Source organism: Manis pentadactyla, chromosome 7, assembly GCF_030020395.1.
Source record: "Manis pentadactyla isolate mManPen7 chromosome 7, mManPen7.hap1, whole genome shotgun sequence".
NCBI lineage: Eukaryota > Metazoa > Chordata > Mammalia > Pholidota > Manidae > Manis > Manis pentadactyla.
Genome location: NC_080025.1, coordinates 121147878 through 121171888, shown reverse-complemented (window position 1 = coordinate 121171888; position 24011 = coordinate 121147878). Strand labels below are relative to the sequence as shown.

The 24011-nt window shown below is 35.9% G+C and overlaps 1 protein-coding gene across 4 annotated transcripts in view; it reads right to left on the bottom strand.

The window, feature by feature from the left end:
- The window catches only part of PTPRZ1 (protein tyrosine phosphatase receptor type Z1), a 160128-nt gene that overhangs the window by 60584 nt on the left and 75533 nt on the right, over positions 1-24011 (bottom strand). For all 4 annotated transcript variants that reach the window (XM_036905647.2, XM_036905649.2, XM_036905650.2 and 1 more), the window contains exons 3-8: positions 15351-15530; positions 13150-13301; positions 9774-9869; positions 9205-9271; positions 4522-4679; positions 4213-4363 (exon numbers count right to left, since the gene is read on the bottom strand). In XM_036905647.2, coding sequence (XP_036761542.2) covers positions 4213-4363; positions 4522-4679; positions 9205-9271; positions 9774-9869; positions 13150-13301; positions 15351-15530 — 804 coding nt within the window. The remainder of the gene's footprint in view (positions 1-4212; positions 4364-4521; positions 4680-9204; positions 9272-9773; positions 9870-13149; positions 13302-15350; positions 15531-24011) is intronic.

Genomic DNA, 24011 nt, shown 5'->3' with positions numbered 1-24011 from the left:
TCACCTCAGATAAATAGTCAAAATAAATATTTCAAATTCTACTTAATTCAGTTTTCTCTAGGAACACACAGTAACTTTGTCAGGAGTTCAATTTGTAATATATAATCTTCTAAGAAGTCAATAATCTTCATGTCATTTCTCTGCATATAGTGAAAGCATAGTGTCCATGTACATGTGACCTTAATGAATGCTATTTACAACTACTGACCTTCAGAAGGTGAGTCTACTGATGTATAATTCATCATGACATTTCTCATAGCTTAAGTACATTAGACTACAAAGCCACTCCTTTCATATTACCCTGCCTTGAAAAGCATTTTATATTTTATTGTTATTTTTTAAAAAGTTGGCATTAAATATATTACAAGGCTAGCAAATGAGATCAGAGGTGCATTAATCATTCTATTCAGTAAAAAAAGCCCTAAACATGGAAAACTTACATAGCACTTCATACTAGCTTACCCCCCATATAGTAATGCATACACATACACATACACACAAACATACACATATTACAATAATAGTAGCTATGAATCTGGGCACATTATGTTCAAGGGACTGCACTGATTTGCAAATGTTAGCTCATTTAAACCTCAACAATCCTAGAAGGTAGCCATTTTTAAGTCTCATTTTATAGGTGAAGGAACTGAGGCTTAGAGAAACTAAGTAACTTGATAATTTCTATAAAACTAATATAAAATTTAACCAAAAGTCTAATAGATTTTAAAGCCCAAATTTTTTCCCACTGTCCTTTAGGAGGTCCCTACTTCTTAGTAACAGACTCTTGCTCGTGGAATAAGAGGGCAGCAGGAAAGACTGGTGCTTGGAAGGGATGGGACAAAGTTGAACTTCACCTATTTTACATTCATACTGTGCTTATATAGTTAACTTGACACATATTCCTCATCTATAAAACATCTTTAACTCCTTCAGGATCAGATGGTTCTATTAAATTCTAGAAGAGCCAGTGTTCACTCCATGATTCAAAAAAGAAATGCCTTTCTAGTAAATGGCAGTTATACATAAAAATGCAAAAACAGATGACTGAAGTTATGGTAAAGTATATATCCATTCACAAACATGTATTGAGTTCCTGCTATGGATACAAAAATGAATAAGGCTTGTTCTTTACCATCAAGGACTTTACGGAGATATACGACCTCACATGTTTTCCAATTACTTGCATTGAATTTTGCAAAATAAATTTTTCTATAATGCATTTACTGAGAGAAGAATAATTCTGATAATACATAATAATAATTCTGATAATTTTCATACCACCTCTTACTTTCTTCTTGGTCAAAATGAGGATGTTAAATATTTATAATAGCATAATATATACATACAACCTGAATGTCCAAAACTGAGGAACCTTTAATAAGGTGTTATGACTATACAACAAGAGTACTACATAAAATTAAGGATGGTATAGTAAGGATATATTTATATAATTGAGTAAAACAAAATTCATAAACAGATATATATATATATATACATATAGTGCACTCCAATTTTTGTGGGATATAATAACATATTTTTAATTTAAAAGAAAGGTTTGGAGGGATATTCACCAAAATCTCCATAATGGTTTTCTCTGGATGGTGACATTATAGGGGAATCTTATTTTCATTTGTGTCATTATCTATATTTTTTACTTTTTAAATAATGTTAGTGTAGTAAAAACTTTACTTTAGATTAAATTTAATAAGGTTTAAATCCTGAACAGAAATGCAATCTTCAATTTTTATTCTCAAATTCAGTACCAGAATATAGAAGGGACAGTGTGTATGCATTAAGAAAAAAAGTCATCACAGGAAGATGCACATGGCAAGTGATAATAAGCATTTGTTGGATGCAAATACTCATGGTGGAAGAACTAAGAATTCAATTATTCCCATTTGTGAAGAAAGCCAATACTGTTTCTGAAAAAAATTTTCATGTCATTAAGGGCATCCATTTTCATTATAAAATTATGTAAGCAGAAAATATGTTTCCTTATAGACATAAAATTTCATGGAGTGAACTGTGGAAGGCTTTAGAATCAGGAAGACCTAGGTTGAAATATTGACTCCAGCCCTTCCTAGTTCTGTGAACTTGGGCAAGCCACTGAATATAAGCCACTTAATACCAGCTTCCCAAAGTGTAAAACGAGGAAAATAAGGCTAGCTTCATAAGGGTGATAGGAAGTTTAAATCAAATAATGTATGGTTCAATGTCTGGCTGAACACACTGGTTCACCCATTGCATGATAGGTGTTAAGGTTTTTGCTGTTACTACATTTAGCCTTCATCACTTAACTGTGAATGCTACGTGTAACGCCTGACATTAATCAGAACTACATATAGTTTATACAGGAAATGGTACAAGAGGCACCCACCAAGCATAACCTGCCACGTTTTTATTATATGGAAATGGATTATTCTGGTCATTCAGTGCTTATGAGGTGAATGAGAGCTTAATTTTAGACCAGCATTAGAGGTAAAGACATGAAAGACTTGGTTAATTCCTTCACGGGGTTTGGAGTCCGGCGGGAGGGACAAGTAAGCAGACAATTATACTCTGACAACTGTTATGAAGTTTGGATGCACAGAATATAGGAGCAGCTGGGCACTTGGCACAACTCCAGATGAGCACCATTTATCCGGTAGTCTGTGGGTGTGTGCCTTCACGAGTGCACGATCCTGTGCCTGGGCTGGAGCCAGACTTGACGGGGATGGGGGGAGAGTCAGAGATGGCCCCCAAGGGGGTGGAGGGGTCTATCTGAGTCTGGAAGAATGAGGAGGAGACAAGCACAGGAAGACAGGAGGGCGGAACATGACGTGTGAGGCAACAGCATTTATGAATGCAGCGAGGGAGAATGCGGCCTTCCGCCTCGGGGAACCTCAGAGAGGCCGGTGTGAGAGAAGGAAGCCAGGTAGGAGGAGTAAGCACTGAGACTAGTAAGTACCCCATAGGGCCTATCATGTGATGACGAATGATTTGGATTTTATCCTAAAAGCAATGGGGAGCCACTGAAGGGTTTTAATAAAATATAACTGATAAAAGTACATGACAAAAAAGAATCGTATTTATTTAATTCATGATTTGATCTACTGTGTTTTAGAAAAGGAGATGGGGTAAGTCTAGTTTATTTTTTCTAATCAGTTATCTATTTATTTACCAGATAGGACATTACTTATTCATTAGAAATGGTAAAAAAATGTAATTAAATTTCCTTACTTTGGGACAATTTAATTAGACATTTAATGTCACATTAAATGCAGCTATTTATCACTGTTGCCTTGTGCTCTCTTTTTTTATTGTTAAAGGATAAATAATTCTCACAAATACTACATTAAACATGCTGTTTTAATGTCTAATCTTCAAAAGCAGGTGATTATTAGATCAATATAAGACATGGCCAAAGATGGCTGAGATCAAAGATGACCATGTACTTGGAAAGGTTTTGAGCCTCCAAAGCAAAGACCACTTCAACTGTTTCTTTCATCAACCTGTACACCCTCAGTGTAAACCGAAAAGGGTACGTCAGTGGAGGCATCTGGTTGCATCTTCTGGAAATTTTCAAAAGCTTCTGACTGCTATGTCAGCTTCAAAAGACACAGAGAGCTCCAAAAACTTTTCCCTAGTGTCTGCTCCATGGCTTGAGCCCGGCAAGGACAAATTCCTTTTCTCCTGGGTGAAGGACTAACTTTTTATTCATTAATAGTTCAGTGCATTTGTTTTCACTCCCCACTATGTTTCTCCCTGGGATGTGCCAACACAAAGATGAACACTTTAAAACCCAAATCACCTGTTTAGACTCAGCTCAAACATCATTGTCCCATGCAGAAGTGATTCTCTCGAAACTCTGAACACTTTGGCCCCTTATTCATTTCTCTCTCACATCTCTTAGCACAGGCAAACACCATAAAGTGAATTTGGAAGTCTGTATGTGGTTTTGCTCTCTATTAATGTGCATTTTAGAAAAATCACTCTCCTTATTAAATCTCAGTTTTTCTCATCTGCATAATGGCCTTATTCATCTGGGGAAGAACAGATACCTTTAATTGCTATTTTGTAAGTGTGTTGACTGAAGTCAAATAAGTTACACAGCTTACCTAAAGCTACAAAGCCAATCATCAAAACATTTCAGAAAATCTAAGTTTCACCACAATTATTTCCTACAACACTGAATCTGTAAGAGTTGTAGAAAAATCGTATTTCAGTACATACCTGCTTCATGAATCTCTTCCTTTCCAGTATATGAGGAAAACACCTGCCTAGAGAACTTGTACTGTTGTTCTCGAAAATTATTTTGTAAGTAGTCCATCAGCATGACATAACCAGACTGTTGCATTGTAAGAACTTCACAAAAAACAGCCAGCTGGAAACAAGATAATTTAACATACAATTTAACATATCAGCTTCAAAGGTTTCAGTAAAAGCTTTAAAACAGCTATTCAGTAGAAAAGCTTAGAACATAAATCTTTTTTAAATTGCTTTAAATTACTTCACTTCATTTGTTTGAATTTCCAAGATTACCTGGCTTTCAGAGATGCTAACTGTATCTTTAAAAATAATCCAGTCAACAGTGTCCATGCAGGGGGGAGAGGTCAACGAGCCGTTGTAAGTATAATACTTGTCAGTTGAGTTTGGTAGAAGGTTCAGCAATATAAATGGATCTAACACAGCCTGCTTCCCTACAAAGTAATAACATACATCTCAGCTGGAATCCCAGTCCTGGAACTTAGCTGTTGAAAGCTTCTATGAAACAGAGACATATGCTTTGTTATGTATTTAACTGAAGTGGAATTTTAAGAACATTTTAGATATATTTAAAAAATGGTGATGAAGCTGGCATACTCAAAATTTTCTTATATATATCACTACATAGCATTAGATGCTTCATCTTTACACCAGCAAGATGCTGGAGAGATTATTTTACATACAGAATATACTCAGAAATCATATAACCATACCAAAAAATAGAATAAAATAATTTGATAAGATTCAATACCATTTCATGGAAAACAAAAACAAAACCTTATTCTGATAAAGATTATCTTCAGAAGCCGATAATAAACATCATACTGAAGGATGACTTATTGAAAGGTTTTCTCCTAGAGATAAAGAATGAGACAGGGACATCCTGCTATCAGCATTTCTTTCTAACATTGAACTGGAGGACTGGGCCAGTGCAATAAAGTAAGAAAAAGAAAAAAAAAGTCATAAAGATTGGAGTAGGTAGAAATGATAACATCATAATTTGCAAATTACCCAACTGTCTATGTAAAATACTGAAAAGAATTAATAAGTGCACTTTGTAGAGTCATTGCACATAAGACCAAAATGTAAAAATTAATATTTCTATGTATCAGTATCAAACAATATACAATGAAACTTAAAAAAAATACAACTTACAATAACAACAAAATATCTAATACTTACAAATAAGTATAACAAATGACATGTTAAACATCTATTTTGAAAAATTACAAAACTTTCTAGTGAGAGTAGATAAAACCTTAAAATGATGGGTAATACCATGTCCATGGGTTGAAAGATTTAGTATTGTGAAGGTGTTATTTTCCCCAGGTTAATTTATGGAGCCAATGAAATCATAATCAAAATTCCAGAAGGCTTGTGCATTTGTGTGTTAGTGTTTACTGATACTATGACTTTAAAACTTAAATGGAAATACAAAGAAAAGTTAATACAATCTTGAACAATAACAAAGTTATTGGAGAACTTTCACTATCAGATAGGAAGACCTATTATATAAAGCTATAGAAATCATGATAAAGCGATATTTAGGTAAAGATAGACAAGAACAATAGAAGACAATAGAAAGCCCAGATCCACACATATATGGTCACTTAATTTTGGACAGGAAAAATTACTATGTAGTTGGAATGGACAGTCTTTTCAGCAAACAATGCTGTATCAACTGGACATCCTTAAAGAAAGTGAATCTTGATTTCCTAATTTCGCACCATAAGGACAAACCAATTGTAAATAAACTGTAGATATAAATGTGAACACAGCTTTTTGAAGAAAACCCAGAAAACTTTCTTCATAACCTCAAGGTAGGTTGAGATTTTTGACATAGCACACAAAAAGTGTTACTCATAAAAGGAAAAATGATCAATTTTAGCACATGATAATCAAGATCTATTTATCAATAGTCACAATTAAGTGACTAAAAAGGCACTGTAGAAGAGGAGTGGAAAATATATTCTGGATACAATATATACAATAATAAATATTGATTTATTCTTGCTACACATAAAAGTATACATAGCTTCTATCCAGAATAGAGAGTTCCTATAAAAAAAAACTCGTAGAGCTTTCCTAAATGGTCCATCTGGCCTTATGGCTCTGAAATAATCCAATTGTATCTATATCCTTGAATAGTCCTATTTTTGCTTTTTCCTCTGCATCTCTCCAACAGGACCTAACAATAGCACTGCCCTAGCTATTTAGCTTTTTGTGTACCAGTCCTCACTTACAGAGGCAGTAATCTGATTACCAGTGAGATCTGTGTCTAACTCACTTTCCCATCCTAACTACCTAGCCTGATTCATGTTCTCTGCTCCATCTAGTAGATTTAGGTCATTAGAAAATAGTCTCAGAAGCCAAGTTAATCTACTCTAAGTGAGGTGGCACAATACCAAGCAGTAGTTCCACCCTTTAGGTGAATCATCTGGGGATCTTTAAAAAAATACCAACATCCCAGACCTTAGACCATTTTAATTTAAATCTCTAGCAGTGGGGCCTGGGCACCTACATTTAAAAAAGCATCCCCAGGTGACTCAAACATGAAGCCAGGGTTGAAAACCCTAAGGAGAGTGAAGGTTTTGTAAGATTTTAGTCTTTTTGAACCCCATTTTCCTCATATAAAATAAAATGGTCTAGATAATCCTAATAGTCTATTCCAGTTTTAAACTTGGTGGAAATTGGACATATCAAGAAAGCCTCAAGGAAAAAAAATTATTTCCACTTAAAAGTTAAATTATTGAATATTAATTTTTCTGCAATACAGAAACTTTTGAAGGAGAGACACTACTAGTAATTCAAGTTATAGATAACTGCTTCTAGCCTGAAGTTAAGACCAAATTTTAAAAATAAAATCTTGCTTGAATGAATTGGCAGTGTTTTTATATACACCCTAATTCTAGTTTTAATCCATTAGAAAATTCAAGTTGTTTGGCTTAGTGAATTAATTAGTAACCTCTAAAACTATTTATTTCTGTTTTCCAGTATCATGACGAGATTATCAGGTTCAAGTTCTCTAAAACTAAGGAAAATATTTTTAATATGTCAATATTGTGCATTTTCAGATTTACATTTTTAATATCCAAAACATTTTTTGATTAAGTAACCTCCTTCTTAATCATAAATAGACTACAATGGGTCCTTTTTCTGCTGAAGACAGAGTTTATCTTACAGATGTTCTATGGAAATGTGGAGGTAGAGAATGCTAATTTAGGAAGGCACCAGAAACGGACTCACTGCTAAATTAGATGGGAAATGAAATGACAACAGGAGAACTAGAGGACAGAAAAGGAAAACAGAGGTGAGCTGCGAATAGAGACGGTGAGAGAGAATTGTCTGGAAATTGGAAAAGGGAAATAGTTAAGAAGGAAGACAATCAGAAGAATTCCTCCCTCACCTCATAAGGAATCCATCTTCCTGCCTCTGAACCCAAAAGGCACTCATCTAGTCTCTCTTATGGGCATGTGAATGATTTCCGATCTTATTTTTTTCATGTTTTTTACACACATGTCCTAAATTTCTGTCCTGGATATCACAAGACTTCAATTATAGTAGTGCTTGTCAGTTACACCATCATCTGTAAATTCTGCTTCCAAATTAAGAACCAAGATATAGGAATTATGCTGGTAGGGAATTGGATTCTCAGGAAGGTCATTATGTGGCAATGGCTCTGATGAAGGGCCTCCCTCAATGGCTTCCAGACAACAATATTAAAAAAAGTAAACTTTAGCCAAAGGACATGAGCAAATGGGTTCTTTAGCTCATATGAGCACCTCCTAGAGATCCCCAGAAATAACTGAGAGGTCTCAAAGAGAAAGTGGCCAAAGTACCTCAGCTACAGAGGTCAGCTGTGTGTTGACATCACTCTTATTGTCCCCATAGGCTGATGTGAGGCCTGGGAACATTCAAAATTCATATCTCATTCAAGTTTAAGTGCAGGAGTTCAAACTAGCTGCCTTCTTGCAGACTAGGTAGATTCCAATTTCTGACTAAATGAGGGAAAAACTAAGAGTGGCTTATGGGATTCAGTGTTGACGTCTGCAATCAGGTGAATGGAAGGAGTGAAGAGCTTCATCGTGTGCTTGATTTCACCTTTAAAAAAAATGAAAGCTGCACGGCTGGAGTTCACATATTCCTGACTTCTGAAAAGTTCAGTCAATTCACATTCTCACATGGAATTGACAACGATGAATCAATCATAGGCCAGGCTTCTGCTTTCAGAAAAAGGATCTATATGAATTTTATTTCTTATTTCAAATGTTAAACCTTCCCAGAGAGGAATAATCTTCATTTTATTGATAATTTTAGTACCGTGTGTGGGAGTGCTTAATAAAAGTAAAATAACAATAATAATAGGTTTGCTGTCTCTTCCCATTGTTGCCAAAGTATCTGCTGTGACAAATAATAAGATCTGTGAGATACCAGACAGAACAACAGCAAAAGATATTCCATTGTGTTCTATGTAAGCATTCACTTCTTCCAAAAATCTTATCTAGTCACACTGGTAAAGTAAAAGACTTATCAAGGAAACCATGAGGGAATAAATTTTAACTTGAGTAACAATTCCCTTTTCGCTTTAAAATGTGATTTTTATAAAATTAACTGGTTCAAATTATAAATTAGAGCCCTTAATGGATGTACACTGCAGAGACATAATAGATAAATACATTTTAAATGAGTGATGTAGTTAGATCTTTCGAAGAATAAAATTAGAAAACTTCAACTTCCTGCTGACACTCTCATTTTGTGACTTTTGTGACAAATATTTCTGATAAATTGTTCTTCACTGAGAAACATAAAAACAGTCGAGTGTGAGAATTGAGAGACTGCTCCTTTTTAAAAGATGTCTTCCCTTCTTCCTTTTAGAACAACTGATTTTTGTAATACTGTAAAAATTCATATGCATCCAAACTAGAATTTAGAAGAAAGAGATTTCTCCAAATGGCTTACCAAAACGGCTAACGCTCTCGATTCCATCAATAATTGTTTTGTAATCCAAATTTTCTTCTATTCCAACCTGTTCAAGAAGAATGGCATTTTAAAAATGGGATAAAATATTTGATTAACTGTTCAATAAAATGTAAAGATTTATGAATCTCATTTTAAGTATTCAAAAGTAATGTCTTCCAAATACATGTTGTTGTTTTTTCACAGCGAGGTAAAAACAAAACAAACAAGGACCAGATACCTTTTAAATTTTCCACTCAGAAAAGCACACTTTAAAGTGTATGATTCATAGTCACTGCTACATCGTTATAATGCTTTGCATGCACAAATAAGCAAATCTGTCCACTCAGACAGTCTGCCCCAGCTGGAAGCAATGAACTCAGTTAACAAATAACAGAGTCCCCTTTTAAACATACAGCCAAGGGGTTGTTCTTTTTGAAAATGACCATTGGTTATCATTCCATATGTAAGCTCTTTTATTTGTTAATAAGTATATTTTAATATTGTACACCAATATTTCATGTGATTAAAAAAGGAATTAAGTTAGTGCTAAATCTGTGCATAATGATTACCTCAAATAAAATGGATAAAGCTCTTAACTTTCCTTTGCCTTTAACTGCTTCCTCAAAACTTGAAAATCGGTCCGCATCAAAGCAGTAGATTTGCATCTATAAATGTAACAATGATAGTTTTATTACATACAAAAACTCCACAAAAGCAGAGACTTAGTAAAGTATTTCACTAATTCAATAAATTCCGTTCAAAAATTCTACAAACTGTATAATTCTATGTTCTGTATATTTTCAAAATATTTTATCAATTACATGTATGTACACCTGCATTTATTATCAGTTTTCATCCTTCCATGAGGAAGGAAATAAAAAGTTAGACGCATCTAGCACTGAAATTATCGTTTTGAGATTACCAACAGATATGGAAGTAATAATTTACAAGAGCAATTATCAAATGTAATAAACTACCAAGTGTTATTTCAACTATGCTGTTGGAATTTTTTCAAATACGGTTTCATTCTTTCTTGATTGGACATGCCTTTCTTGATGGGTCTGAGTTATCATTTTTGGACATTATTGTTCTGTGTTCTATTAATAGTGAAACACAAGGATTTTCTCCTTCTACCTAAAAAACGCCAATACAGCTTCAAGTTCCTTATTTTAAATCTCCTCTCTAGCTGCAAGACTATTCCCTGTTAATTTCTACTTCAGTCCAGGTATCTATAACGGCCTCTACTCTTATAATTTAGTGCACGTCACCTCGTGGACTTGGAAGTCAGGTAAGTCAGCTAGTTTAAGAGTATAATTAAGGAAGGAGTGGAAAGCCTCTCAGAAGATCAGTGCGCTAGTAGCGCTGTGACTGGAGAAATGGCAGGTGGGAAGCAGATGATGGTTGCGGCTCCCGCCTTGGGTGATCACCAAAGGCTTTTCAGAGAGAGAATTTCTTAGCTGTACCCTGAAGGATGAGAGCTTAAAACTGACTGATAAAAAGGCAGAAGAGATTAATCTGTGTTCAAGTCAGAGGGACAGGCTTGGAAAGGCCATTAGGCAAGAAAAATATAAGAGTGGCAAATGGGAAGTAGTTCGCTGTGATTTCAGCTGAGCGTAGGTGAGAAAAGAGCAGAGAAATGAAGCTGGAGGGGCCACCCAGGAAGGGCTGTGAGGCGGCCCCACAGTTTGGTCCCCTGAAAACAAGTGGAAGCCCCGGATGTATTTCAGCTAAGAGGCGCCTGGGGGAAAGCGGGGGACAGGGAGGAGAGTAAGACTAGAGAGGGAGACCAGTTCAAGGACATTTAATGATCCAAGTAAGAGTCAAAGGTAGTTTGAAGTTTTTTCTGACCGCCCCCCCACACACACACAGTTAGGGACAGAACCCAGAAGACTTGACTGTAGGATGTGGGAGATCAGAAAATAAAGAGCAAGTCCAGGATGACCCTGACTCTCCTAATTTCATGGGGAAAGTTTAAAACAAACAACTAATACCTCTGAGAGATGACTTGTGGGGCTTTTTAAATAAGAAAAATACGCAAGCTTTAATGCACAGATTCTGTACCATTTATTTTGCTGGTTCAGGGCTTTTATTGGCATTCGGGTTTTTCTTGCTTTTTATCTTTGTTCTAAATGAGTATATTGTGAGAGAGCTAAATTCTCAAATCTGAGAATTTTATGTGTTTAATGAATTGACTTTTATGTCTTTGAAAAACTGAATTTGATAAACATGCTTTTCCTTAAGGATATTTAATACATTAAAAAATCATAAGATATAAATTTGAATGTACGTATCCATCCACATAAAAAAATAAATTTTTTTAGTCCTTTAGGAGATAATTCAGTCTAGTCTTATTTTTGTTATCAATAAGTATTTTGGATTATAAAAGTAATATAGTAATATAGTATCATTAAGATAATTTACAAAAAATTCTAAAGGAGAAAAAGAAAGGTACCTATAATGCCATCATCCAGAGAAAACCATTGTTAATTTTTTTTTACAATGGTAATAATTTAATCTCTCATTTAATCCTCATAATAACTTCATAAGGCATGTCTACTACTGTTATGTCAATTTCACAGAAAAGAAATGGAAACATAAATTAAACCATTTATACAATGTCATGTCAATAACTAATAACTAATAACTAAAAGGTGAAGTCAGTATTCAAAGCTAGTCCATTTAAAGCAGTCTGTACTCTGTCACCATTTAATTAGTTTCATGTCTTACAAAATTGGGATAATAATACTGTGCACAATATTTTATACTCTTCTTTTTAAAAGCACTAATATTACCTTAAAAAATTAACATCTTACGAGACATCTTTTTTATGTCAATAAATCTTTCAAAAACATGATGTTTAGAAAGCCTATAATAGTCCATCATAATGTACTTAATCATTTTCTTTTGTTTCAACTTTTCATTATGGTAAATAAATCTTTGCACATACATTTTTGTTTTATTTTGGTATCATTAACATACAATTACATGAGCAACATTGTTTACTAAATTCCCCCCATTATCAAGTCCCCATCACATACCCCATTACAGTCACTGTCCTTCAGCATAGTAAGATGCTATAGAGTCACTATTTGTCTTCTCTGTGTTGTACTGCCTTCCCCGTGCCCCCTGCCTACATTATGTGTGCAAATCGTAATGCCCCCTTTTCCCCCTTATCCCTCCCTACCCACCCATCCTCCCCAGTCCCTTTCCCTTTGGTAACTTTTAGTCCATTCTTGGGTTCTGTAAGTCTGCTGCTGTTTAGTTCCTTCAGTTTTTTTCTTTGTTCTTATACTCCACAGGTGAGTGAAATTATATGATACTTGTCTTTCTCTAGCTGGCTTATTTCACTGAGCATAATACCCTCTAGCTCCATCCATGCACATACATTTTTAAGCAAATCTTTAATTATTGTTTTAGACTAAATTGCTACAAACTGAAATAGTGGGCATTGAGAATGAAACATTTAAGTTCTTGATAAAATCAAGAAAACTGCTTCCCAGAAAGTCTATCAATTTAAATTTTCCCCAGGCATCTTTGAAACTGTTTATTTCACTTTAAGCTCATTATTTATTATAATTATATTTATTTTGCCAATTTTAAAGCTGAAAAAAATTTTCTAATTTTATTTTGCATTTTCTTCGATTTCTCAGTATGTTGATGAAATTTCTCTTTTTTTTTTCCCTGCTGGGCTATGGAAAGAATTTCACTTATTCATTTACTTATCAGCATTTACTAACTCTCTGTAATGTGGCACTCTGGGTTACCAGGAAGTGGAAAAGCAAATATGGGGGTTATTGAGTTTACTCTAGTGAGAAAAGCAGAAGTTAACCAATTAAACAAAACTATAAAATAAAAAATATGATTACAGACTAATCAAATTACATGCTAAATAAAATCTCAATGACTTAGAAAATGAAATAGTAACCTGAGCACATAGTGACCTACCTCAAGTGGAAATTTTTGTCCTTCTAAACTGTGCTCGGATCCATCAGATGACATATTGCATTTTCCCCAGTGGAAAGTGATCTTGCTTGCTCTGAACACAATTTCTGAAACTCCTCCACTGAGACGGTAGTCATTAGTGAGATTAATTTCCACTAAAAACACACACACACAATAAAATTGCATCTAAGTTTCTGAAAATTAAAATCACAAATTTCAACTAATATTTCTTCTATTAAATGTACATTAAAAATCATTTATTGTAATAAGCTAAAAAATATTAACTTGCCATTTTGGGAGCTGAACTTATAACTCTGCACAATATACTTAATGTATTTTATTGCCTCAAATGTAAACTAAACTGAATAACTGCTGTACAATTCTAATAGCAGAAGGCAGCCAGTCCAGCTGCCCGTTTTTTTGGTGTCCTGAGACTGTTGTTCCCTAAAGCTGTGCTTCCCTAAATTATTTGACGGTACTGAGGGGACAGAGTAAGGGGCGAAAGAAGAGAGGAGAGAAGTCTTCCCCTGGGAGTGCCCTCCGCCTTCTCACCTTCGGCCTGTTTCTACTCTCTATCAGGCTGCTGTTTTTATCCCATGTCCTTCTCCCTCCAAGCATCACCTCAGGGTTCATCAAGTTCCAGAACTTCTGTGCTAGGCTCTGGCAGGGAAGGTGGGAAACCCATTCCTATTGAAACATGAGCTTGAAGTCCAAGTGGCAACTCACAGCATCTTAAACTCTCCTACCTCAGTTTCACTGCAGATTATTATCTGTTTGTATTTCATGAGTTTTATTAGTTGTCTGGAGATTAATGATTCTCTTGAGAGCCTAATGCAAAATTTTAATGTCTTTCAATCAGATTTAAACAGTCTTTGTTCCACTAGGCAGAAACCACTGTTGGCATTAGGGACTGAATCCTACATATTGGCCATTCAGCTAGAGATATAAATGTCCATTAATAATAATAATAAAATAATAACAGTGACAGGTCCAAGAACAATAATGGTTAACATTTATTTATCACTCACGATGTGACATGCATTACACTAAGTACTTTCCATGTATTAAATATTTGACCCTTACACAATGCTTATAAAGAGATACCATTATAATCCCTATTTTACACATCTGGAAATTGAGTCACAGAGAGGTTAAGTAACTAGATCAAGGTTCCACATTGTACTTTAAAGAGCCAGTAGTGAACTTAAAAAAGCATGGCTCTAAAGGTTAATGGTTTGATCACTTGAAATATAAAGTACAGATTATATGCTTTACTGCTTAGTACCACCCTTCAAAACTGGTAATGAAACTGTCAGGATTTGGGACAATATCCTTTCATATATTAATTAATACTATATTATAACATAATAATTTCATTAATTATTCAGTAAAGAAATATTTATTGAGTGCTTATTAGGTATCACACACTGATATAAATTCTTACACACATGGAATCTAAAGTTAAACTACTACATTCAAATAATTATATTACCAAGATATGCAAAACAGAGAAAAAAATTCACTAATGATAAAACCATCCCAACAGAGCAACTGTTATGATGAGAATATTTTTTCTAATCTTTGTTTTTATGTAACTTCCAGATATACACACAATTTCATTTAAAATATAATATCAGAAAAGGACAGCTATTCACTTTTGAAACGATTTGTCCATATATTGTTTACTGGAATTTTTTATGGTATTATATTTTGCATGTTCAAAAAATTCTCAAAAAGTTACTCAGAGAGTGCTTCTTAAGGGTGGTAATTTTACACTTTCTGTCTAAAAGGGCTAGTAATTTCTTTTCTTAAAATTAAATTATAATTGATTGCTCTTTTGTACCGAAATATTGAATATAACATGAGGCTGAGCAGACAAGATCAAACAGAATGCCCAAGAAAAGGAAATCCTGATTGACTGATTCACCAGTGACAGTTATTAAATTGTATTAACTTAATATTATATCATCTTTACCACATCTTCTAACATTATTGTTATATTATGGGAGAATATGATGTGATGACTTTCATCATGTTTAAAACGTTGTTTAAATTTCTAGTTTTCTGTGACTTTGTTTCTTCTACCTATAGTTTCTATCCAGTTCATAGTACATTATTCAGAGGAAAATGAAATGAAACTGACTTAAACATACTCTAGGTCCAAAAAACATTTTAAAGTCACAAACAAAATGCAAACATTTTACCTGTTTTCCCAGTGTTATGAATGAACGTTTTTTCCACAGACGGTTTATCCCAACCCTGAAATTTAAGTTTCTTAAGATTCACATTGACTTGTGTAAGATCTTCATCAATATTGATGGGAGATTGTTTGGGGCTATTACATGTTGGGTATTTCTTTCCCCAATTTTTCTGATTCAGTGCTCCTAAGGAAAGGAAAGAGTAAGAAATCAGTTTCTTAAATTACCATGCAGAAGTTAATTTTTATGTGATGAAGTAGCTAATACATTACATAAAAATAGGTACAATAGTAGGAAAAAATGGTACCTTTTTGAACTGATTCATAAAACAATTATGCCTAGATTAAGATTCTGGGTTTTAATATGATACACTATTAAAAGAGGCCTATAGGTCAACCACATCAAATGCAGGGTTCAGCAAAAGCTTTGTCTAGCCATCACATTTTCCAAATCAACAGGAAGCCTAATTGTCACAGCAGGTAGTCAGTCCCAGCCTGGGTTCCAGATTGAAAGGCGACCAGATGATAGGTGGTGAGTTCTGACTTCCTCAGCACTCTCGAGGGGGGCAGTCCCCTTCAGATCTTCTGTCACCCCTGCCATTGAGTGATTTGGTTTATTTTTCATCTGCTCATGGTCCTCTATGAAAACATCACCAGGCTATCCTTGAAATATCACCTCCCTTCCCCCACTTTTATTTCTGGTCATAACCAGGTTTTATTGTATAACAGTAACAAAATAAAACAGGGCTCTCTATAAAGGTTTCTGTTTACAGTTAAGTAAATTTCCACCTGAGGTACAGAAATGAACAGCCCTCTAAACCAAAACTGCCCCATGAGGCCTTTATGAAACCGTGGTCCATCTCTCACGCTTTCTTCCACAGGATGCTAACCTGGCTGTGCCCAAGCAGTGCAAAGAACAGGTATGTTTTACTTAAAGGTTTATTAAAATATATGAAATGTTCCAAGTCCAAGTCTTAACCTTTTCTCTGGCTAAACTCTAGCATCTCTCCAGACACCTCATGAGAGAGCAGGGTGGCAATGAACTTCTCAGCTTATGTCTTTTCAAATGCTTTGACTTCAGGAAATGAGTATGGGTAAGGCCAAGATTGTACATGGCTGATGTTCAGGGAAATTACACATAAACACACCTTCTGTACAAGCCTAGTCTATGCCATCTTCTTTATGTGATAAAGGAATAAGTGAGAATTTTCACTTCCATGCAAGCTCTCATAATGTGACAAAGTTAACTGCATAATTTAGCCCAGGAAACAAAGAATAGTTATACCTCAAAATGGCCTGTAGAGCCAAAGAAAATTACGTAATTCATCTCCTAATGAGGCATCTACCAAAATCAGTAGGTGCTGAAAATTTACTCTGTTTTAAAATCTAGCACTATTCCTAGAGAGTGCTTGAGTGCAATAGGCCTTTAAATATGCAGGGAGGCACATTTTGGATTCTAGGAATAGCTTTAATGATTTGAGTGAGAATATGTTAATTTCACTGTAAAGAACCTAGGCATGGGGAAAAGGAAACACTGCTTGTTTTATTAATGTCAACGCAAAAAAAGCAGAGAGAAATGCAGCATGAATCAATAAGGCCCTTCGTATTGTTTAAAAATTTTAATACAGTGCAATAAATTCCAAGCACACTTAAGAAGAGTCTCATAGTTGCGGCGCATAGAAACATACAATTTAAAGTCTCTAGTAACACTGCATGATTTATAAACCTGCTATTTCCATAGTGATCATCTCTATTTGGATTCCATTTGGCATATCCACAACTGAATACTCGATTTCTGCCATGAAAAAACTCCTTCTATAGCCTTTTTCATCTTCTGAACCTAGAAATCATCCTGATGCTTCTGTTTCCTCCTCAGCAAGCAGGAGGTCTATGTCATTCAAATTACATCCCTAACCAGGACATTTCTCATCTCCACTTAACCATGCTCACCCAAGCCACTGTCACAGTTAGCTTAAATTACAGAAGCACGTTGCTATTCTACAAGCAGTGCTGCCAACACCTGGGAGATTGTTAGGAGAGTCAGGCCCACTGCTGCCTTCCTAAATCAGAATCTAAATCAACCACAATCCACAGGAGATTCATATACATAGTAAATTTTGAGAAGCGATAGCTTGGACAGTTCCAATGCCTTCTAACTGGTCACCACCTTCTTCTCTTGCCCCTTCCACAATTCTTCTCCACTTACAGGGGAGGCAGGATACTGAGAGGGCCTCCCAAATTCCCATACCCTATTGTACATGCCCTGTATAATCCCCCCCACTTGAGGGTGGGCAGGACCTGCAATGGGATGGGACAGTGCAGGGAAAACAAAGTTCCCATGGCCTGGATGCTCACCTGACCCTAATCTGCTTGCCCACTGTGCACGTGCCATGATGTAATACTTGGCCCACTGTGCTGGCGCATGCTTACAATGTGTTAGCAACGAGCCATTGTTGTCTGTGTTGCTACACAGAGACCTCCTCCCAGTACTCTGCACGGAGGCAGATTAAAGATCACAGACTTTCCAGATGTGGAGGTGATTCCAGTTATCAACCTAACATCTGAGACTTTTTCCCCTCAACGTTCTTTTGTTGTTATTCGGTCTCACCAAACCTGAAGTGAATTGCCCAGAACTGAAGCGCTCTGGCACTACAGATGGTCATTCCATTGATTAGGTTACATTATGTATCATTACAGATGTGATGGGGGAGTCCGTGCTGTGACTATGTTCTGTTATAGAAGGCTCTGTCATAGCAAACTGGGGTGAGAGAAGAAAACTGAAAAAGTGAGATAAGAGACTGTCTTGCTGGCTTTGAAGAATTAGGGTACCAGACTGTGACAGGGGTATGTAGCTAGGAACTGAAAGTGGCCCATAGGATCCGACAGTGCCCCTAGGCTGATAGCCAGAAAACACAAACAAGTAATATGTCACAAAAAGACACATACTGTGTGGTTTCAACTACATGAGGCAGCTGAAGCAGTCAAATTCATAGAAAGAGAAAGTAGAACGGTGGGGAGGGGAAAAGGAAGTTGTTTAATGGGTAGAGTTTCAGATTTGCAACATGAACAAGTTCCAGAGGTCTGTTTCACAGCAATGTGAGTATATGTAACACTACTGAACTACACACTTAAAAATGGTTACAATGGTAAATATTACCAATTTTTTTTTGCCACAGTAGACAAAATGGTTAAGATGGCAAAAACAAACATTGGGGACCTGAACCTCAACCGTGCAACCACAAGGAAGTGGATTCTACCAACAACCTACATAAGCTTGGAACAGGACCTTAGGCTTCAAATGAGAACATAGGCCAGTTGGCAGCTTAATTTTAGACTTCTGAGACTCTGAGTAGAGAACTCAATTAAGTAATCCCTTCTCTCTGACTCTTGACCCATGCAAACTGTGAGATAAATAGGTGTATTTTAAGTTACTATATTTGTAGCAATTTTTTATGCAACACAAGAAAACACAATCAGTAGCTACTGTAATCATTTAGAATATATATCAGATTATTATCAGGTCATCTGTCACTCAGAATTTAAAAAACTGTATATCACCACTCCCATCCTCTCTGATCTCCTACCACTTCCTACCACTCTGCATTGACCACTCTACTCTAGCCACACTGGCTTCTTTTCTGTTTCTTGAGCATGGGCGCCTTGGGGTTAGAACTTGCTGCACCTCTTCCTAGAAAGCTTCCTGAATGCTCTGCCCCAGATTCTGCAAGCCTCACTCACTCTCTGGCTTCAAACAGGTCTCTGCTCAAGTGCATCTCATTGGAGAAGCTTTCTCTGAACATGCTGTATCAAATACACTTCTCTCCCTTGGTCATTCTCAATTCCCTCTCATTTTTGTTTTTGTTCTCCTGAGATATTCACCATGTTTGTTATCTGTTCCCATGCCCAAGAACCTAGAAAAAAAAAAAATGCCAGGTACATAGTAGTTGTTCAATAAACACTTGTTGAATGACTGTGTGGATAAAGGGAAGGTTCCTATGGCCAGGATCCTCACTTGAACCTAAACTACTTGATGATGTAACCGGCCTGCTGCTAGGCTACTGCTTCCACACCCACAGGCAATAGCTATTATCAACTGAGTCACTATATAAAGAGCTCTGCCCAGTGTTCTGGGTGGAGGCAGAGACAAGGAGGATTACAGACCTGCAGACTGCTGGATGCAGATGTAATACTAGTGCTTCACCTATTGCTGGGAAAACAAGCGGGGTAATAAACCCTTTCACCCCAAGAATGTTCCATTGTCATTCCTTGGTCTCACCGAATCCATAGTGAACTTGCCTGGGGCTGAAACCCATTGGCAAGACAGACTGAATCAGACAAATAAAAAATGGCATATTTTGTTTAATGTGTCTGTGCTCACAGGAATCTAACATGAAATGGCAACAGGAAAAAATAAACAATTAAAGAAGCACTTCTAAACTCAACTGCAGGTCATATTTGAGTGTTTGTTTTATGACAATTTTGTTGAGCAGTCCCTGCTAAACTTCTCCGGAGGGGTATTGAGAAAGATATACAGAAAACTCTATGTTTGGACATTTTATAGCACAATGATCCTGAGTAACTGGACTATGTTTGAAACACATCATGTGAGTATAGAGTGTGGACCCAGTTTAAAACACCTACTAGATCATAGTGCCAACTACAGGTTCAAAAAGTCCCCTTAATTTTTGTGGCTGAAAGACAAAGTAAAAAAGCCAGGATAGGAAAAAGGAATATTTTAGTGGAAAGGCTACATGAAACAGAAAAAGTCCATAAAAATAAGAACTTGAGGTTCTTTTTTAAAGGACTGCAGAAGCAAGGCTGTTTCAAATCATCCTACGTAGAAAAATGAGGGAAATAAACTCATAAAGTGTTAAAATTGTCTGTGAGGATGAAACACAGATCAAAGAAGCATAAATATATTTTACTTGTCTGAAATAATGAAATAATTAGATTATCTTATGCTTAAACATTATTTTTTAAATTCCCAAATAAATACTTTTGGTGTTGCAATTGAATACCTCAATCCATGTGTGGTTAAAGCCAGGCTGATGTACCTGAGAAAACAGGTGTACAGAGTTCATTAGAACTATATTGCATCCACTTGAGTATTATTAGTGACTGATGTGAAGGAAGAAATTAGGACTCTTTCTGTAATTGCAACAGAAGATGATTAAGTTGATTTACTCATAAGGAGGACTACAGAGTACTAAATGTCAGCTTTAGAAAATGAAAATATTCATTCACATATTCATCCATTTATTGACACACCTGAATTAATACCACTCCTATAAATTTCAGGTGTTTACCTCTATTGGAGCATTTAAGAGACTGTATTTTTCTTTTGTTAACTTATCTATTTCATCTACCTCTTATTACCCAACTCCAAGTCTGGCACATGACAGAAACAAATTAAATGCTTGTGAAATAGTCTTTGTGCACCAAATGAATGTATTCAGTGTTTACATGCTGTGCACTCCCTATTCCATGCAGGATGGAAGGCAACTCTAGGCTCTGTAGGAGATATGCCTGAGTTGAAGTTTGTTTGCTTGCTTGTTTGTTCATGCATTCCAGAAGGCTGGGAGCATGTTAAATAAAAAGTAGACAAATGCCTAAAGGAAGAGATGGGATGAGGGAAAATAAACATGGATATCAAAGGCACAAAATGCAGGTTTTGAGCACTGGGTAGAATCTTACAGGGAGAGAGGGAACCAAGAACGTGTCTGGTTGAGTGATAAGCCTGAGCAAACCACAGCAGCAGCAAAGTGCAGACAATGCTCAGAGAGAAGTGGGCAGCCCAGACTGAGCCAATGAGCAGAGTCTATGCCAAGGAATTCTAAAAAGGGATATGGAAAGGCAGACTGTGATCCAGTGTACCTGGGTAGGCCAGTGGGACGCACAGTCTTGCAAGTGTAAGGAGCTCATAGCTGTCTTATCAGAGAGATTAAGCTTTCAGGAACGCAGGACAGACAGAAATGGAGAGGCTGCATAATTAGTGGACAGTTCCATAGGCATATTCTATTTGTCTTCATTTGATTTTTACAGAATCCCTATACAATGGACTGAATGTTTATGCCCCTCCAGAATTCATATGTTAATCCTCAGTCATATATTATAGAGGTGGGGCCTTCAGGAGGTGACTAGGTGATGAGGACGGAACCCTCATGAATGGGGTTAATGTCTTTATGAAAGAGACCCAGAGGGATCCCTCACCCCTTCCACCATGTGAGGTCTCAAAAGCAGTCCTCACCAGACACGGATGCTGCTGGCACTGTGATCTTGGACTTCCAGCCTCCAGAACTGTGAGAAAAATTTCTATTCTTTATAAGCCACCCCATCTACGGTATTTTGTTATAGCGGCCCAAACAAGGTACTTTGTACTTATTTGAATGACAATATGCCTATTATTTATATTGTAATTTCAGCACCTTTCTTAGGACCTGGCAATTAAGGATTAAATAGAATGTTTCCTGAATGAATAAGTACCTCAGTAAGATACCTACAATTGTCTACCCTTTAATGTCCTTGTGTCCTACATCTTCACCAATTAGTGTTCTAAATAGGAACACATTTAAAAAAACATTCTGTGCAGGGAAATATTACTCCACTAGTCTCTAAGAGCAAAATGTCAACTAAGGAAAACTAAGTTTAAAATAAAGAGGGCGTGAGTTTAAGAAAAAAACAAACAATGCAGATTTTTAATATTTGGAGAAAAAAAAAGAAAATGATGAAAATGAAAAGAAAGTCAAAGACAAAAATTCTTCTTCCTTTCTCTTTTTTTGCATTATTCCTGTTGAGTCTTATCTGCTAATATGAGAAAAATGGATAAAATAATTATAACATTGTAGAAGGTATCCAGGAGAGATCCAATGAAAATTCATAGAAATATGATCAAATCCCAATATTTACTTCTTTTCAAGGTTAGCATATATTGCTGATATTTAACAAGGTTTGAATAACAGTAGACTTAGAACTCATTCTTTAAAGACTAAGATATTGTTAAGAAAAATGGATCCTACTTTTAACAGTAATGACTTCTTTTCTACTCCAGGGTTTGATGTAAGAAAATGTCTGCATGTCTACGTATGTTTTATATATACTAATAAATATACCAAGAGCTAAAACTTAAAAGTCACTGAAACAGTATAAAGTTATTAGCACTGGGTGACTTGGATTCAAATTTCAGTTTGTTCAAACATAAAAAAATAAATCAAGTGTTATTTTCAATGAAAATGTAGCTCAGAATTTAAAATTCCAGTAAAATGGAAAGATAATATATTTATGTAGGTCCTTTTCAGGTGCAGCAGTCAGCTGCTTGAGAAAGAGAGCTTCCTTGAAGATGAGAAATTAACTGGAAAATTACTGAATAACAATCACTGATTTCATGTCACATCAGGAAATGCCATCACATAAACTGAAAGCAAAGGGAGAGCAATGTCTGAATAACTTCCCAGGTCAAAAATAGGAATGAGGATATGTTAACATGCACAGATCAGTATGCCTGTGTGTGTTTTTGGACAAACAGAGGATTTTGGAGCTAGAAAGAGCAAAGCAGTTGGCAAATGTAGGTAATGGTTGCTATTAAAACTGTACTGAAAGCAGATAAAATGCGAACAATCTCAGAATGAGAAACTATTTAGTCAAGACTGCATTTTCCTTCATTATCTGTCCTAATGGGACACTCACATCAAGACAGAAGAAATTTTTTGCAAGCCTGGGTGATCTATCCAATTGACAGGGTGCTGCACATGTCAGGGAAGGTTATAATCACTTTATTTAGTAAAATACTAGATTAATGGTTCCTTAAGCATTGTGATATTTGAGAACATCTATTAAGTTCATATAAATGGGGAGAGAGAGGGATCAGAAAATTACTTCAAAGTTCTTGTTTAGAATTTTAGGACCCTTCCAAATTGGAAAAATCCAAAATAAACAAAAAAACCCTAAAAAATGATAGCAATAAAAACTATCACTCTGAAATTCAATAAACAACTTGTTTTTGCAGACCACAGGAAAAAGATAAAAACACAAGATGAAAAGGATCTAAGGACACTGAAATATTATTCTGAAGGTAAGTCATAAAAAGGTGATCATCTGGGGTGGGTGTAAATGGAATCAACAGGGAGAACGAGTAGGGTGAAATTCATAATAAACTAATGCTTTAATCAGAAAATGAAATGAATCCTACAGAGACGTTAAAGAATTTACTTAAGGCAAGAAATCATGGGGGTACAAAGTAACGCAATAGAATTGAGGACTGAAAGTCAGATGTTGTTTTGAAGGATTTAAGAATGTTTTAAAGGATTCTTATCTAGAAGTGAGTAAGGGAGAAGCCCAAAGGATGACTCCCAAGATCCTGGCTGGAGCAGAGCTGTGTGCCTCACGGTACCAGTCATGTTGGTAAGGAGAATGGATCAAAAGAAAGACTTTGCATCTGGCTGTGGGCATACAGACTTGGAGATTCCCATGGAAGTTCATTAAGTAATAAAAAATATGGGTCTGGGAGCCACGAAGAGGTCTGGACTAGAGATAGAGATTGGGTAACATTAGCACAGAGGTGGTGATTTAAAACCATGGGTGTGAATGAAACATTTCAATTCAGGTCAGTAAGCAAGAACAGGGTCAATGATAAGACACTGGAGAGCACTAATATTTAGGGAGCATCAGGTGA